The following is a 17831-nucleotide window of genomic DNA, read 5'->3' as shown; positions in this document are numbered from 1 at the left end:
CTTTTACTATCATTTTACTCTCAGCTTTATTTTACATTGTCTGAAAATACACAGACGCTACCATATCGCTCTAGTCGACCATTATATCAAGTACACATCTGGCAAGGTGGGGGACAAAGTCTGGGAAGCGTGACTGCCGCAGTCATCCGGCCATACAGAAGAATATCTCGTTACAGCTTGTTTTTCAGACGACTTCCTCAAAGGTAAGATTGAACGTTTGATAACCTGTTTCTTAACAAAAGCGTCAAATCTCGATGTGTTGGTCACCTGGTATATTTTACATATAGGATGGCTTGTATATAGCATTGAGATTCTAGGTCTTTGACAGTTCAAAAATTGCCGAAACTTTAACATGGTAGAAATATACTCCTGGCACTTACATGTGCTTGGTTCAACTTTAAGGCTTGTTTTCTTGACTGATAGCATAGCACCAAGGAGTTTATAACCTCCTTGATAGCACCTCACAAAAAGAGGGGCATTTTTAGGTGCAATATATCTGTATCGCAATAAGACTTATATCTAGATAAGATGAATTCGCAAAGTGTCTAGCCTTCTTGTGATATTTCTTTCACCCTCGTGTAGCGTTGAAAACGGCAACACACGACCCACAACATGCCAGGCAGATGATGTAATGTTTGCATGTTTGGGAAGGTGCGGTGTTGCAGCATGTTTGCACTGCGACACTTGGTCAATTTTTAACGACTTGTCCTGTTTGAGTGAGGGTGCGTACACGGTTCGGCGCAGACCAGGTATAGGAACAATACGGTAAGTTTGTCATTATGCTGACATGACAGACCCTATGATCCGTACATGTGCCAGTGGGACTATTTTGGTTTGTTGTAGGTGAAGAGGAAATGTTCTTTGATCTTAACGACTGTCACCATGTTTCTTCCGTTATCGCTCCGCTGATAAAGTGATTCAATGGCCTCAATGTTGAACAATGGCGGACAACAACCAGGTAAGACAGACCAGTAGTATAAAACAGAAGCGTACAAGTACGTATAAGGAGCTTATTGTGTTTGGTCAAGACTTGTTCTTGAGGTAACACTGCCATTATTTTCTTGAATCAACCTTAGATGATGTTTTGGTTGTTCTTGGGACAACGATGCTGTACTACATTGATTCTAACTGTAAAGTAGTGCCCCCTCCACCTTGTAAACAAACAGTGAGATCTTTATTTGTTTTCGTCGCCTGCCAGGTTGACTCTATGAAGATGGCGTCGTTTATCGACGCGAACGAGTCGGCTAAGCCGCGGGGCCAGACGTACGTGTTGTCCGTCCACAGTGCCTCCGTCCTGCGGAACCTCAACGAGTACAGGCTGCAAGACGGACTCCTGTGTGACGTCACGCTCGTGGCGGAGGGACGAGAGTTTGCCGTGCACCGCGCCGTCATGGCGGCCGCTTCCGAGTACTTCCGAGCGATGTTTACAGGCGACATGAAGGAAGCTACCGAACCAAACGTCGAGCTTCGCGGCATGCCCGCTATCGGACTCGAGCACATCATCGACTTTGCCTACACGTCTAAGATCTGCCTTTGCATGGACAGGATTAGAGACGTCTTAATGGCCGCTACGTATATTCAACTCACTCCAATCATCGACTTCTGTAGCGAATTTCTCATCTCGGAAATAAACATCGACAATTGCGTGGACATCGGACACATTGCACACGACTACCACCTGGCGAAAGTAGACAAGACTGTCGACGAGTTCATCCTGAAGAACTTTTCGGTCCTGGCGAGGAAGGAGGAGGATTTTGTTCGAATCACGCTTGAGAAGCTGGTGTTTCTGTTGGCAAGGGACGAGCTTCTGGCTAACTCGGAACTGGAGATATTCAAGGCCGCGGCGGCATGGCTCACGCACGACCCTGACCGGATTGTACAGGCCAGTAAGGTGAGTAGGACTACAAAATAATTATTTACAACATTAATATGTTTTCTGATAGTGCATGCCGTTTATATTTAAACAGCGAGGAAAACAAATAAAGCGAGTCATTACCCCTGAAAGAACTTTGCTTGGCCACAACTTCGGTGTGACCCTAGGTCAAGACTCTTGCATCATAGTGCAAGCTCTAGCTGCAAAACAATAGCCAATAAGCCACGGAAATGTTACCCACCATTTCCTGTGTGTTAGATATTCCTTACGTTTGTTGACGAAATATTGCATCAACGCACCAACAACTGCAATATCATGTTGTTATTTTAGCTGTTATAGCAACATGTAGGGCCCGAGTTCGATCCTAGGGGTCGACTCCAGCTCGGACATGTTGTAAGAGATTGCATTCGTCATTTCGGATGGTGACGTAAAGCCGGCGGCCCCGTGCATGAGGGAGCTTCAGGCATAAGCCTCAAGCGTCAAACCTCTGCATGTAAAAGAACCCAACACACTTATCGGGAAGAGTAGGGGTGACCCGGTGTGCTTGGCCCAAAACGCGAGCTGTAGCGAAGCCGCATTGCACTACTAGCTAACAAAAAAAGCCCCATGCTTCGTCCTCAGTCTGAGGTTTGGTCGCTTGTTTATAGCAACATGTAGTTTATTGGGAAATTTTGGCGACGCCTCAGGGGCGAGCCTAATGGTATAGTATTGTGTGCAGTTTGCAAAAATTCTTGAAATTGCATAGGAATTTTCTTTGGATATCCAATATGAACAACACCAATTTACAGTGCCATAGACATATTACATTAACACATCACCCACAACAACAACCGTCGCCATGGCAATGTCTGTTTTTCCATTGCCAATCTTGTTTTATTTGTTCTCGCTAGGTGATGGAGAAGATACGATTCGCGCTCATCCCTCCAGACGCCGTGATAGAATCCGTGCAGACGGTGGACTTCATGCGCCAGTCGGTAGGCTGCACCAACCTGCTGATCGAGGCCTCCAACTACCACCTGATGCAGCTGGCCCAGCCGGTGCTACAGTGCGACAGGACCCGCGTACGCTCCCTCGGGCCCACGCTGGTTGCCTCGGGCGGACTCACCAAACAGAACAAAGTCGAGGTGTGCGCCGAAGCGCTCTTCTTCGACAAGACCTGCTCCAATTGGATCAACATGAAGCCACTGGAGAAGACCACCTACACGCACTGCGTCGCGACCCTCGGGAACTTTCTCTTCGTGGTCGGCGGACAGAACACTTTAGACCGCGTGGGGAAATCCGCCGTGGCGTCGGCGTATCGATACGATCCCCGGTTCAACAGATGGCTACAGCTATCCTCTTTGAGGGAGGCGCGGACGTACTTCGCGCTGTGCGCCGTCAGGGGGCGCCTCTACGCGATTGGAGGAGAGAACAGGAACGGAGAGATCGCCTCGGTGGAGTGTTACCTTCCAAATAAGGATGAGTGGACATACGTCACACAGTTACCCATGGCCATGTTCGGCCACGCTGGATCCGTGCTTGACCAGTGCATCTACATATCCGGGGGGTTTGCATCGGGTAAGCACATAACAGATTTTGTGTCATTACAAAACTGTTCACTTATTGCATCTCCATTTTGTGTATACAAATGTTTTGTTTTTTTAAATTGCAGTTTTGCTTTGGCTTTATCAAGAACACCTACCAACACTGACAGTGTCAATTTTGTTGCCATTCTACTAGTATCTTAAACCCTGACTTACAGATGGATGATGATGATGATGATGATGATAATGATGATGATGATGATGGTGATGATGGTGATGATGTTGATGATGATGATGTTGATGATGATGATGATGATGATGATGATGATGATGATGATGATGATGATGATGATGCAGTGACTGCTTATGCAAGGTTCTTCTCTCAAATTCATCATTACAATTATCATACTTCTTTCTGTGACATTAGGAACGTTCAGCAACGTGCTGTACCGCTACGACCCCGCCCTGGACGAGTGGGACTCCCGGGCGCCCATGCCGACCACCCGGGGCTTCCACTGCATGGCCAAGGTCAAGAACCGGATATACGTCATCGGAGGAAACCATTTTGACGCGGATGAGGAGAGGGTTGATGTGCTGACTGTAGAGTGCTACACACCGGAAACGGACCAGTGGTGCGAGGTCGCCCCCTTACGGGAGGGTCAAGGTGAGAAGCGAGTTCTAAATATAAAAACGACGCATCACAACGTAACATATCGCTTTTTACCTTCGCCAAGAAGGTTATGTTTTCGGTTGCGCTTGTGTGTGTGTCTGTCTGTCTGTCTGTCTCTGTCTCTGCCTGTCTCTGCCTGTCTCTGTCTGTCTGTATCTGTCTGTCTGTCTGCCTGTCTGTCTCTCTCTCTCTCTCTCTCTCTCTCTCTCTCTCTCTCTCTCTCTCTCAGTAACAGTAACATTCAAGAAGAAGTGATGGCAGATATTCTGATGCACAACTCCAAATATTCTATAAGAACTGGCTAACGTATTATCATATTACTGATATGTACTTAGATGTCATTTCACGGGCAAAGTTGGGACCCCCTTTGTGCTAGCCTGACAAATCGCGCTCCTAGCGGCCGGCCGGTCCTGTTACCGCCTCTTGGGGTGGGGGTCAGTAACCTCCGGCCGAGAGCTTGTGTAAACACAGGCTACCTTTGTGCAAGGAGGTTATATAGTCTATATAACCTCCTTGCTTTATGCATCTTTGCTAAACAGAGATGACGATTCTTACAGGGGAGAGCGGTATCTCAGTGTTGGACGACAAGATCTACCTCATCGGAGGGTACTCCCTGGACCAGAACAGCCGCATCAAGTCGGTCCAGTGTTACGACCCGGAGAAGGACATTTGGGGCAACGTCCCGGACTACCCAGAAGCCATCGCGGGCGTGGCATGTTGCACCCTGGACCTTCCCAGTAACCTGAAGAAGACGTACATGTGACGTTTCCCCAAAACAAATGCGACATAGATTATTCAAAATATGTATGCTTTCATGAAAATGGTTGAGAAGCATCTTTGATAACAATAAAGTCTTCTTAGATGGCAGAAAAACCTTCTTCTAATCCTGTTTAGCACGATTTCTTGAAAAGGTTTTCAGATTATCATTTGCATAAGGATTCAGACATGGTTTATTTTGAGGGAAAATTTTCGAAGACCAAAAGTGTGAAGCTTGATGTTTTGTATGCATTGTAAGACTTCAGTCAACAATCTCAAAGTGTACATAGAAAATAGAATTTCAAAGGAAGTGTATGTTTCCGGCCTCACAGTAAAGCAAGTGGTAAGATAAACATATGCATTGTGATCTATGGAAATAATTTCTCAATAAGAAATACAAATATTGAATAAGAAATAATGAAATGTCTTCTTCCATGACCGGTTGGCAAGATAGATTTTTACATAAGAATTCAACTTGTGACATGGTTTTGTGCAAAGTGTCGAATTTTAAACTTGAGTGTGAAGTTTGATATTTTGTATAAATTGTTATGCATTGGATAATAGTGTGTATATAAAGCTTAGACAAAAGTCAAAGTCTCTAAAATTGCATTTCAAAGGAGGTTGGCTATGTATATTTACGCGGCACAATGCTATAACGCACAATGTAGAAATCTTGCTACATTATCATGCTTTATGAAAGAAAGCGAAAATAAGTGATCTCAGATCAATCCTTTTTTACAAGAGCAGAATTGTGAAGTTATAAACTGATATGGATTGTCAAAATAGAACGGAACAGAATTTGGTTCAGTACAATATGAATTTAATGCATTTTAATGTGTAATGAAAAAAACATCTGCTTTGAATATAATGAGAAAGCATCTGACATCATGTATTTGAAATGTTGCTGTGCTTTTGCTTTTGTAAACTAACAAGTTAACTGCTTTTGCACTGCCATTATTACAACTACAGGCCCTTATAGCAAAGGAATGTATTGTTGTGTAGTGACGCATACACATGTATCGAAAGCATGCAAGTGCTTTGCAGGTTTGGTGCTCGTAAGTAGATTATTCATTGTGTATTTTAAAAGATGTAGCAGGGTTGTTTTAACAAAATTTTATGTTATACCTTCTTTTGTGAAACACTGGTCGTGCTTAGCCGTATTAGTGTGCTTGTTTTCAGTAAGAGAAAAAGTAGGTTTGATAACCATGCATATGTTTCGAGTAATCATGACCTCTTCAGTGTCCAAGGAATTTGAGAGTACTGTGAGCATGTACGAATAAATGTTTTACTGGCATTTGTGTCGTTGTTTTTCCATGTTCTTGATCGTTGTCTACCCAGCTCATTGCATTGTGAAACGCTCATGTTAGTGAAGTAAGCAATGTCCTTTAGCAGATCTCTATATGGGTCAACCTAACAATATCTAACATTGATCATAGACTAAAACCACTATCTTCTTTCTGGGGTCAAACAATAACAATTTGATAAAATCATAAGACATACTGGCCTGTACACAATTAGCCTGGAGTCCAGCCTTCTTAGCTTTAGTCCGGCTACCCAAGCTCCGCTAAGCGGACTAAGAATGCTGGGCTCTAGGCTTGTACACAATAGGTGCAATACGACTATTGATGGTCAAAGTGTTACGTAAACTAGATTGTCTTAATTAAACGTAGCAGAAGTTCACAGCATAATACAGTATACCTTTACATTAAACAGCATTGACGCTGTGTTACTATGAAGCTACATGATTATGTACATAGTTAGATAACCCTCACCTGGCTCTATCTTATCTATATGGCATTTATGTACAGCGCCATGATAACCTACTTTTTTCTACTCTAAACAGTACAAATGTTCACAAAAAGACCATAAAATTATCCGTCCATCTATCAGCATTTAGTCTACAATTTTGTTATCCAGAATTTGTTTTCCATAGTTACGTACAATTTGTTTTTTCCCGACTACGTATATAATAAAGTATAAAAATGAAAAATAAATTTTACACTTCGGAATTCTTGTTGCAACATATTGTTGGCCACATTTACTTTCTACTCAACATTTTTCAAATACTTTTGTTGAAAAAATAGGCAAGGCTATAATCATTTTATCATTGTATCTAAAGCGGGTATCTCATTATACTGCACCAAATTGTGAAAGGCATCCACAAAGTGGCGCACACCTTCGCCAATTTATCGCAATTGGCAAAATATCGTATCTAACTTGAAGCCGAAACTGAGAATATTACATTCTTGGACGCGTCCATTTTGTTTTGTAGAGGTCATGTATTTTACTCGTGCGTAGCACGTCAGTGTGCCAGCAAGGGAAAACTGGCGAAAATTCGCAAGTTGGCGCGATTTCCCAGTGCAATCTGGCGCTTTCCAGAGAGGTATTCACTTAAAGGCAACCAAAGGAATATTAGCGACCAAAAAATAGCAATAAAGAATGCTGAAATCTTTATTGTAATGACATTTGCTAACACTGTCTAGCACATTTGTGTAATAACTTCATACTTTGAGCATTTCAAAACCGTGCAAAACATGCCAGACGATGATTCTCTTAGTTTCGCGAGCCTACAAAAACCCCGGCGACGATATTCAGTGAGTTCTAACATTACAACGAAGTCATATTTTTGCATCATGGACGTCGCTATACATTGTGATAGTGTTGTTTGAACTAATCATGCATGGAAATGACTAAATAAATTGACTTTCAAAATTCGAATTTCGGGCCTTAAAATTGCTTGGGTTTCCTTTAAATCCTGATCCTTGCGTGTTCTACTACTAGTGCGTATGATTCTAATTGACGACTTGTATATGGATGTCGCAGCAGACGAGCCCGTACTCGGTCTGGCCCTGGCACGTGTAACAGCCGTGGTTGTCCCGTGTCACGTTCTTGATGTACAGGGAGTGGAACTCGTCACCGTCACTCGTCTGTTCGTAAAGGTCAGAGTTCGGCAACGGCGTGTCCTCGTATAGCCAACGGACGTCTCCGGCTATTAGAGCGGAGAGAGGTAAAATTAGATGTAGACAATCTTTATTGACACAAGAAAAGTGTAGCGACTTTCGTAAGGCCTTCTACATATTATATAAATTTACATACAAACAAGTAGATACAATTGGTTTAACTTTAACAGGTATATGACTATGTCAAGAAGTTGAGTTCAACATATAATTTACACTGGTGGCTCTAAGGTCTAAACATTGTTTGATATATTTACCTATTTAGTCGATAGGCGGTCCGACGCTTTTAGTTTGGTTCATAATATTAATAGCTGGTATTAAGCTTCTTTCGTCTTTTATTTCGTAAACAGTCACATGCTTCGTAACGGTCAGATACTCTGTGTCTATCCTTTATCATCAAGACTTATGACAACACCAACTGTCAGATATATACAATATCTATGAAGTGTTACACGATGTGATTTGAAGGAGCCATATTTATCATCTGCGTGTGGGTAGTTTCGGATAGTTTATGCTAATAGGGAGGGACCTCCAAATGGACTTTTCAATGCAACACATGGTTAAGCCATAAAAAACAATCACTTTAAAACACATGTATATACATTTCAAACCTCAAATCTTTCCCACCCCTGCAAAGCTGGATTTGTCAGGTTGCTTTAGGTAAAAAAAACAGGAGGTCAACTACTGCATTTTAACGAACTAAAGCCAGACGTTTCAGATGAGACCAGGATTTCACCCCCCATCCTAATATATCAGTCCAACCAGAAGAGACATGTCAATCTGAGATCAAAACATGCCAAAATCACCTATTTTGGCCAGATTTGTAAAGTATACATTCTTCTGTCCTCCCCAGCTAAAAACTGGACCATTCTGAGCAAAATTTGACCAGGAAAATAAATTGTTTCAAAAATAAGTAAGCAAAATAGTATGCACCGTGCACTCTACTGCGCAACTCATTAGCCGGTCCCTCTCCAATAGGATGAGCAATGCAAAGAGGTGTTAGAAAGACAAGGATGACTCAAGTTCAATACTGTACCATCTCCGAAGATCTCAATGATGACGGGTTGACCTCGTTTGACCTGGATGATGCTGCCTGACTGAGCTTGGAATGGATGAGGTTCTACGATTGGCTCAGGTTCACTGGTGACTTCCGTTTCCGGTAGAGTGGACTGACTTGACCCCAGAACCATGTTAGTGCCTACATCACCTCCCGTGTCCGAGCCCACGTCCACGGCCCTTTCCTCCCCGGTGTTGTCCGTATTTATTGTGGTCAAGGTTCTATACTGTTCCTCCACTCTGTAAAAGACACATTTTAGAAAAAAGAGGTTTGTAAGGCCATGTTGATTGGATTATATGGATGGCATCCTCTGGGAACCCCAAAACTGATGCGAGCGTGCGAATAAAAGAAGTTTGGCCAAAAACAAAAGTTGCCTTGATAATGAAATCGATGTCGTTAGGAAGGTTCAACAAATGACTAAGACACAGACTATGGTATAGCGAATAATAGATTCTTCATTTTCACTTCTTCAAATCTTCTTCGTTGACCTTTGAACTGATTTTGACATTCTACGACATTTGTCTAGTTTTCCCATATATTTTTCTTTAATTTATGGCATATATTCGATCATTTTGCAGCTGCTTTGTGCGATGTACAGTATAGTCGAAAACTTTTCATTTTATTTTTGGAAACGGACGAAAATTGATGCTCGTGCGGATGTCATCCGTATAATCAAATCAACATGGCCTAATCATAAATTCATAAAATTATCGAGTTCCTTGAGTAACTTTTATGTTGAATAAGTCTCATTACCTGTATGTCTATAGAACCTTCATCGACGTAAGTTTACGATCAGTATTGGAAAGCTAGGTCCATAGTCTCGTCCTAGTCTCGTGTTCTCGCGAGATTAGGTCATTCCGTGATCAAGATGCACAGTAGACATCGAAAATTTGGAGGTGCGTATCTCGTTACCTTTTATAAGTCACTGACTGATGAATATTCTTGTAACTAGGTCCATAAGGTTTAAAAATAATAGATATCGACGTCATGACTCACGTGACGGTGGACATGACGTTAGTGACGTTCCTGACGTTAGTCACGTTGGTGACGTTGGTCATGTTGGTGAAGGTGACGTCAGTGTAATTTGTCTGGATTCCTATCCCGTGATCCACTGCGGCAGGGTTCATTTGACCCGGATCTACGGGACGTCCCGTACTGAGGAGAGCCGAGCTTTCTGTAGCTCCAGCCGCTGGCATGTCTACAGAACAACATGAGAGAGACATTTGTTTGTTTGTTTGTTCTTGATTAACCAGGGGAAATCATGTTCCCAACTCGCAATTTTCAATGAGCCCTGGGGGAAAAGTTATTGATATCAAACGCAATCAAAGTTACAAGAGATAACAATAAGGTTACGTAAACTATAAATTGATACAAAACCAAAGTATCTGACATAAAAAAAATATTACATTATACATGTATTACCAAATAAGTGAAACAATGGTGCAGCTGTAAGTACAACTTACCAACAGTATCCTCGAACCTGATGGTTGGGATGTCTGATGAGCTGCTATTCACTCTGCTGACTGGAGAATATAGAGGTACTAATTAGAATAGAGATATTATCCCAAGATATTATCCCAACCAATCTGCACCCATGTATTACAATTGATATTCAGACTATGGCCATATTAGCTGAAGATAGCGTTTCATTTTTGGGTGGGGCATGTTGATAAATTTTGCTGCTGGCATGTACATGTATACGAAACCACCCGTACCGATCTACGGTATAGCACAGATACTAAACGGTAAAGGAAAAACGGGCGACCTCAAACTGAGGTAGAAGCATGGACATTTTTCGTTAGCTTGTAGTGCAATGAGGCTTTCCCATGCATGGCTCGCGTTTTCCAGCCAAGCACACCGGGTCACCCCTATGTGTGTTGGGTTCTTTTACGTGCAGAGGTTTTACGCCATAAGCTTCCTTATGCTTCGGTCCCATTTCCAATCCGTGGCCCGGCCGGGCAGCTTGTGGTAACGAAAAATATGATACAAAAGACAAACAAAAAATACAAAACGTAAAAAGATTACCCCTGGCCATATATGTTGTATTTTATTGATGTGTTCGTTTTCGTAAGCAGCCCAGTCGGGCCTCGGATTTGAAATGGGACCGAAGCATAATACGGTGCCACCGGCTTTACGTCCCCGTCCGATAGGACGATGCGACTCTTTCCCATGCTAATACTAAACCACAAGATACATGACTAGATACCTTTCCCCTCCAGCCTGTCGGCCAGCCACGGGTGCTGCAGGCGGACGGCGTCACAGAAGTGGTAGAAGGTGGGGTCCGGCCGGGCGGGCATCACGTCCAGAACCCGCCGGATAGCTTCGGGCGACTCCAACATCCTGATCTCACCACCGGTGGACTTCGTGATGCACTGGTTGAAAATAATATAAATCATCAGGACAAAATTGTGTCTTAAAAGCAAGTTAAGATACAAGTTGATCTGGTACGAATCTACAGAGCAACCATTTCTTTAGGTTTTAAGCGCTAGATGTCCTGAGTTCGATTGTCAATTATACACTTACATTACGCCAAAAGTAGTTAATCAAGCAACTGGATAAGATTTTGAAGTTGGTTGAGTAACTATTTTTGGCGTATTTTATTACCTGGATATCTAACCTTTATCAACATTCACTTGCATTCTTTTTTTTTTACACCAGTTCCCGTGAATTTCGGAAACTGTAATTGTATACTGTACATGTATGTAGTGGTTGAAATGCTGATATCTCCGCTCTCTTGAGGCGTGCGTTAAACGCCACAGGAATCCGACAAAAAGCCCGGTCTAGATTAGGTTAACTCTAAAGATTGGTTTTAAATGAGAAATGTTTTAAAATAAAATCATTACCCCTCTCAAGACGAGGTAGTCCACCACTGGATACGGGTTGACGTGCTCGACTATAGGTTCTCTGTATTTCAGCAACTGTTTCTTGTGTTCCACAGTCATTTCTGGAAAGAAATTATAACTGGTAAAGCATCCCATTTCAAACGCCATTGAAACTAGTCAGTGGAATCGTTCATTGCACCCACCATTCTAATTTTCTACATGGACTAACATTGAAACGTTTTTAAGGGTTTGTCTTCGAATGGCATTTGGCGACTGCACGACAATAAGACAATTTAAACAATTCATACAACAACGCAAATGCCATTGATTCCTACATTTAAACGTTTTTTTTTTCATGCATAGGAACCAAAAATAACTTACCGTCAACGACGTATCTTATAATCGGCCCCTACAGGAAAACAAATGTTCAGTTATGTGCTTGACACTTGGAAGAATAAGTGGTTAGTGAATATTTCAAAACCTCACGTAATTCGAATCCGAATGAACTGTAACGTTACCTATATTGTGGCAATATGGGGCCTGGGGACGTTTTGCCCTTATATTTCACATATGATAAATAATGATTTAGTAAAAACGCTGTGCCCTCTTTGATGTATGATATTTTCAATTCTTGACGTCGAACACTTTTTTTTGGTTAAGACCTTAGAATAAGTAGTGTAAATGATACGTTAAACTCAACACGTTGATTTGTTCATATACTTGTTACTTACTTGTTAACGTTAGGTTAATCCATTTGTTGTCTCCAATTGTTTGCATGCATGTATAGTTTTAGTAGACCTCACGAAAGTCGCTGTACTTTTCTTGTGTCAGTAAAGATTGTGTATTTATCTATTACAGTCCAGGAAAGATAAGCATATCGTTGTTGTGTGAACTACTCACCTGTTTCTTGTCTTTCTTTACCCGTTTCCTTCTTCCACAGCAAGCGCAGCAGCAACAACAGCAGCAGCACAGGAGGAGGAGGAGCAGCAACAGGAGCAGCGCGAACAGGAACCAGAAGAACCCGTACAGCCAGCCCAGGCTGCCCACCGCTGAGAAAAACACAACATTCATACAGGATAAACATGTACACGAGAGGCGTCTAAGGTATGTGTTTTAAACGTAAGGATGAAAAGCAATGACGTTAGTTTTTCAAAACGATTTTGCTAAAGGCACTTGTATCTAGCAGTAGCAGGAATATACTGCACTGATAATGCTGTAAGGGAACATTGGTAGAATGCAAAAATCATCATCTTCAGTCACTTCAACATTTGCTGGGTATAAAAATACTATAAGATTGTCCAATATTGATCATAACTGAATGAATGTTTGCTTTATAACAGCATCTATCTTCCTAAGTTGGAAACATCAAGATTGTCAAGTTTAAGTGAGAAGCTATGTTATATATCCTTGTGATATATGTATTGAGTTATTGGAAATTAAATCTATCTTTTTTAAATTTCAAATCACATAGATTCTACGATTGTAACCATCCTTCGAGTGGTTTACGTCTGTGCTTATACAAAGATAAGGGTGAAAAGTCCTACCAATACGACCTGCAGCCAAAAGGGCATTTGGATGTGTTCTCCCCTGTGCCGTGGTAGTATAAGGCCCTGAGTATGGAACTGCCTTTGGGCTGACCTAGAAAAATATAGAAATGATAAATAGTGTAAGATAGTGAATAGCAAAAGACTTTTATTCATTGACAAAGCCAGGTATTTACCCGAGATTTATAAGATAGTATTTAAGCTAGACATAAAACGTAAGCCCCAATGATTAACTATGGCATTTACATAACATTTACAATATTTGACATCACTAATGACATTAATAACAACAGTTCACACATTGGATGGCACATTCAGCACCAAGGACAGGCTCCACGGTTGGTGTGAGGCGGTTATATGGTAAACATGCGGGTTTTGCAAGGCAATCTTTAACCCCTTGACTCCTTGTTGAAAAGCTGGCATGCAAATTCATGAAGAACATGACAATATAGATTAGCTAGTCGTCAGCAAAGACATTATATACGTATTTAAAAAAGTCTTCAATTCTAGAAACCACACTGTCATCTGTATTCCCGTTTGCGTGTACAATGGCACAGCTTTCCAAATACGACAGATGGTCAACAATGCCGTAGATTGATATTTCCCTACTTCACACATTTAAAAAGTCATATTCCTAATGTGACTAGACAAACCTCCCATTGAAAAACATGTCTTTTCTTTTATATCTACTATAACCGAAAAGCGAGAAAAAGTAGAATTTATCTAAAGATAGTCATATTATTTTGTATCCGTGAACTGTACTTGTTCTTTTGTTTTGTTGTGACCTGTACTTAGCCTAGTGTGGCAGAAATGTGCAATAAAGATCTTCATTCATTCATTGATAAGATAAATGTACCTGAAAGTTATAAAGTGTTCCCGGATACAGATTTGACACGATGCCGGACACTTTCCCGTTGTTGACGGTGTAGGCAGGGTAGCCAGCCTGGGCCTGCGGGGACCCCTCTGGATACAGCTGTACGTACGAGTACCTGTTTTCTGCCACTTCTCTCTTCTTCCTTCCATCTTCCATTTCGACCCAGTACCTGCACATAGTTCAAGGGGAAGTCACAAAAAGGGTTTTAAACAAAATTTGTGTCCTGTCATGCTTTAAGAAAATAGACATTGTCATATTTACATTTGTACCATGCTTTCATTTCAATGCCAAGATCTTTGTGTGTATTTTTCAAAGAAAGCTCCATTTTGCTTTACATATTTGAAAATGTCATACAATGCAGAGATTTATATTTTCCCATCAATTTGCCTATATCCTATATTAATGTAGTAAGATACAGAAGTAAGTTTACAGTTTGCTTGTCTAAAATGCAGTCAAATGTATAGTCATCACTTTGCATGACCATAACATTGTCCAAAACGTGTCCCACCTGACGTTGTAATAGTCCAGATCTCCCTGGTAGACGGGGTTGTCCCAGCGCAGCTGTGCTGAGTCGTTCGTAGTTCCGGTCACAACCAGATTCTGTACGCCCGGCGGAACTGTCAATCAATCAAACGGAAACGCATCGTTAATTACGTCTGATAACTTACGATGAAACATTTAGCCTGGAAGCCAAACTAAACTGTTTCCAGGGCCTACACAGGCCACCTCCTCGGCTCTAGGGCCAACATGCCCCTAGAAATTCTACAACAAGCTCCCCTGACTTAGACCCTTACAATAGATGTTCAAGTACTTCAGATTTTAAGACGCCCAATGTGACAGATAGATCTAGATTTGACTATATCTTTAGATGCAACAGCTCACACAGTGTTAGAAAAGGGAAATACAATATAAAAGATTGTTTTGTTATTAGAAAAATAATGATACTCATAATTAGCCCAACTTGAATCATGTAAAACCTAAGATAGTCATTTTGTTGTAGTGAATAGTTTTATTCCATACTTATGTCTTGTTTAATGTTAACTATTGTTGCCATACTTTGTACCTGCTACAATAGTCGCGCAATAAAGTTCTTCAGATGTTATAGAGATCAGGGGTCTGGCATCTAGGCTACTTGATATCAAGGCGTAGACAACGTTGGTAATGATTTGTTCAAAACATCTAGGTGACGACTAGGATAAATCGTACTAAAATTGTGAAGCAACATACTTCCTGCCGAAGAATACACGGTCCATGATGTTTCCGGGCCGTCACCGGCTGCGTTGAATGCCCGGATTTTGGCCTCGTAAGGCTCGTTTAGCCCGGCGGGAGCTTGAGGCGAACTCCTGGCAAAGAAGCTTGCCTGGGAGTCGTTCAACAGTTGTTCTGTCCAGTCTCCCGATGCCTGCGCTATAGAGCGGTGGCGGAGCCTGTAGCCAACCCACGGAGCGTTCCAGTCTTTAGGTTGTAACGGCTTAGGAGAGAAATAGACTGGTCTGATCAGTGCGCAAACAAGTATCTTAAAACTTTTAAGATTCTTTTAAAGACTTATACGAAGGAAGATAACTGTACAGTACTAGTAGTACAATTCTTAAAAATTCTAGCTTTGGAATGATTAAAGAACATCTTGATACTAATTTATGTTGAACATATGCTGATATATAACGAAACGTCTTAATACTTTACTTTGCCTCTAGCCAATTTTTTTTTTAGGAGTTTGACTTCAGGTATAACAAGTCTGCCATATCAAGTGAACGGTCATTGTCATTGATATTTCAAACTTAACCGCTTTTTGACCGAGAATCAGTGCATTGTTCTAACCATCTAAGATGACTGTCGTTGAAGAGGTTCATCAGTCACGTATAATAATAGTTACAAGAATATTCCTCTAACAGTGACTTAAAAAGGTAGCAAAATGCGTATTTCGCTACCGTTTTAAGTCACTGTTAGAGGAATATTCTTGTAACTAAGATGACTGATAATAACTTACATCCCATCTCATGATGGTGTCTCCTGCAAGACCACCACCTCCCCCAAGGTTTGTCGGGGCAACAGTCGGGGCTGGAAGAAGGTTACAAAATAAACCAATGAAAATACATTATCCTACGCAGGGCCTTGCCCTCGACCTAAACTGTATACCATAAGCCGGTGTGTGGTTGTGCTAAACCGGCCTGAGGTTTCCACTTTTGCGGGCGTAGTCTATAAAGCAAACAGCTGTCAGTCAATCAGAGAATCACCTGTTTTCTTTAGATAAAGCTGATTCTCTGATTGATTGATTGATTGATTGATTGATTGACAGCTGGTTATAGGCCGCGCCCACAAAAGTGGAAACCTCAGCCCGGTTTAGCAGAGCCTCCCCAAGTTATATTATATAGACTGCTGGCAAGCCTCTGCGTAGAATAATATGATAACACAATCCATTATAACTGAAAACATCTATACATGGCTGTACACTGTTTTGGATTACCTTTATCTTGAAAATTGGATAAGCAACTTCAAGGTGAAGTGTATTGTCTACCATTTCTCTACTCACGCGCTATCCCGGTGCATTCCCTGTTAGACTGTGAACTCGGTGTGCTGATACCGAGGCTGTTGATGGTCATGACCCGGAAGTTATAGCAGGTCCAGGGTGAGAGATTCCTCAGTTTTAAGAGAGAACGCGCGTCCGGGTCAGGTGCTACATCGGGCAGAACAGAGAAGAGGTTGGTCATCAAACCGTTACGATTAAACTATTGAAAGGGTGTATGCTGCCATATTTATTTGAATAATCTCAAGGTTTACAGTGTTTTAAATTTGCCTAAAGATAGGCTCTGTAAGACATTCTGACTGACGTTACCCACCAAACAGTATATATATATATATATATATATAAGCTATTATTTTTGAAAACCCTCTCAAAACCTGGCTCCTTTCTTAATTTGATGAAGAGGTCTATTTCCTTTTTTGACTGTTTTCTAACCTAGCATATCATTACATTGATATTACAGCACCCTAACCTTCTTTAGCAAAAGGGCAAAGAAAAAGCAATCTTGTGCTACTAACACACGCTAGGTACACAAATATGTACACATTGTAAAACTTTACTCAGGTGTAAATGAGTACCAAGCTTTGTCTAGGGACGTCCCTCGGATATGACGTTAAATGGAGGTTCCGGGTTTGAGGAGAGTCACACATTGAGCACGTAAAAGAACGCACCACATCTTTCGAAAAAGAGTAGGGGCATGCCCCGATGTGAGTGGATCAAAACATTTTAAATGGGGTAGGGAATTTCCCGAGCAGCCGTCGTAACTCCTGCTTCTCCTAATGGGTCAGTGAAGTCATGCTTGTCTTGAGCATTGATGTTTCTGACCTAGGGTGAAGAGATGCTGCTACAGTGACAATAAGTTCAGTGCTTCGATGAGTGGCCTAGCACTAAGCGAGTTCGTTTAAAAAAAAGCTACCTGATTGAAGCTCGGATATTGGTCCCCTCTGCACCTCTCCCCACGCGGGTTCGTGGTCCGACATGGCTTCAACCGAGTATTCGCCAGGGGGCGCTCCGTTGTCGCTGGACGGATGCCAGAGAAGGTCTCCTGTCGTCGTGTCTAAATTAGTCGCCTCGACACCAACAGGGGGATGATTTGGCGCTGAAAACACAGTAATATGTATAATTCTTCGATGAATGCAGAGAGAACAGTTTTAATGATTATTCTTCAATGCAAGATTTGCTTTGTATGAAGAAAAATATATATTGTAAAAGATTGGTTAAGCTGGACTGTCCG

At 41.7% G+C, this 17831-nt stretch overlaps 2 protein-coding genes across 7 annotated transcripts in view; one reads left to right on the top strand and one right to left on the bottom strand.

Annotated features, from left to right (window-relative positions):
• Positions 1-78: 78 nt before the first annotated feature.
• LOC136437919 (kelch-like protein 9) lies at positions 79-6116 on the top strand. Of its 4 annotated transcripts, none has more exons than XM_066432520.1 (5): positions 79-203; positions 1199-1891; positions 2764-3430; positions 3824-4060; positions 4624-6116. In XM_066432520.1, exons 2-5 carry the CDS (start codon positions 1208-1210, stop codon positions 4827-4829), a joined length of 1794 nt encoding a protein of 597 aa, XP_066288617.1. In that variant the 5' UTR covers positions 79-203; positions 1199-1207; the 3' UTR covers positions 4830-6116. The 4 variants fall into 4 exon arrangements, with proteins under 4 accessions (XP_066288617.1, XP_066288625.1, XP_066288609.1 ...); XM_066432528.1 differs by lacking the exon at positions 79-203 and adding an exon at positions 214-765; XM_066432512.1 differs by lacking the exon at positions 79-203 and adding an exon at positions 773-958.
• Positions 6094-17831, bottom strand: part of LOC136437893 (contactin-2-like) — a 26244-nt gene continuing 14506 nt past the window's right edge. For all 3 annotated transcript variants that reach the window (XM_066432466.1, XM_066432475.1, XM_066432480.1), the window contains exons 14-28: positions 17514-17696; positions 16607-16750; positions 16064-16134; positions 15304-15547; positions 14585-14693; positions 14059-14245; positions 13203-13296; positions 12559-12707; positions 12040-12067; positions 11680-11780; positions 11043-11208; positions 10300-10359; positions 9833-10034; positions 8816-9075; positions 6094-7811 (exon numbers count right to left, since the gene is read on the bottom strand). In XM_066432466.1, the coding sequence (XP_066288563.1) occupies positions 7615-7811; positions 8816-9075; positions 9833-10034; positions 10300-10359; positions 11043-11208; positions 11680-11780; positions 12040-12067; positions 12559-12707; positions 13203-13296; positions 14059-14245; positions 14585-14693; positions 15304-15547; positions 16064-16134; positions 16607-16750; positions 17514-17696 (2195 nt within the window). In that variant the 3' untranslated portion in view covers positions 6094-7614. The remainder of the gene's footprint in view (positions 7812-8815; positions 9076-9832; positions 10035-10299; positions 10360-11042; positions 11209-11679; positions 11781-12039; positions 12068-12558; positions 12708-13202; positions 13297-14058; positions 14246-14584; positions 14694-15303; positions 15548-16063; positions 16135-16606; positions 16751-17513; positions 17697-17831) is intronic.

The sequence above is a fragment of the Branchiostoma lanceolatum genome, chromosome 1 (assembly GCF_035083965.1).
Source record: "Branchiostoma lanceolatum isolate klBraLanc5 chromosome 1, klBraLanc5.hap2, whole genome shotgun sequence".
Taxonomy (NCBI): Eukaryota; Metazoa; Chordata; class Leptocardii; order Amphioxiformes; family Branchiostomatidae; genus Branchiostoma; species Branchiostoma lanceolatum.
This window is presented reverse-complemented; position numbering and strand designations above follow the sequence as displayed.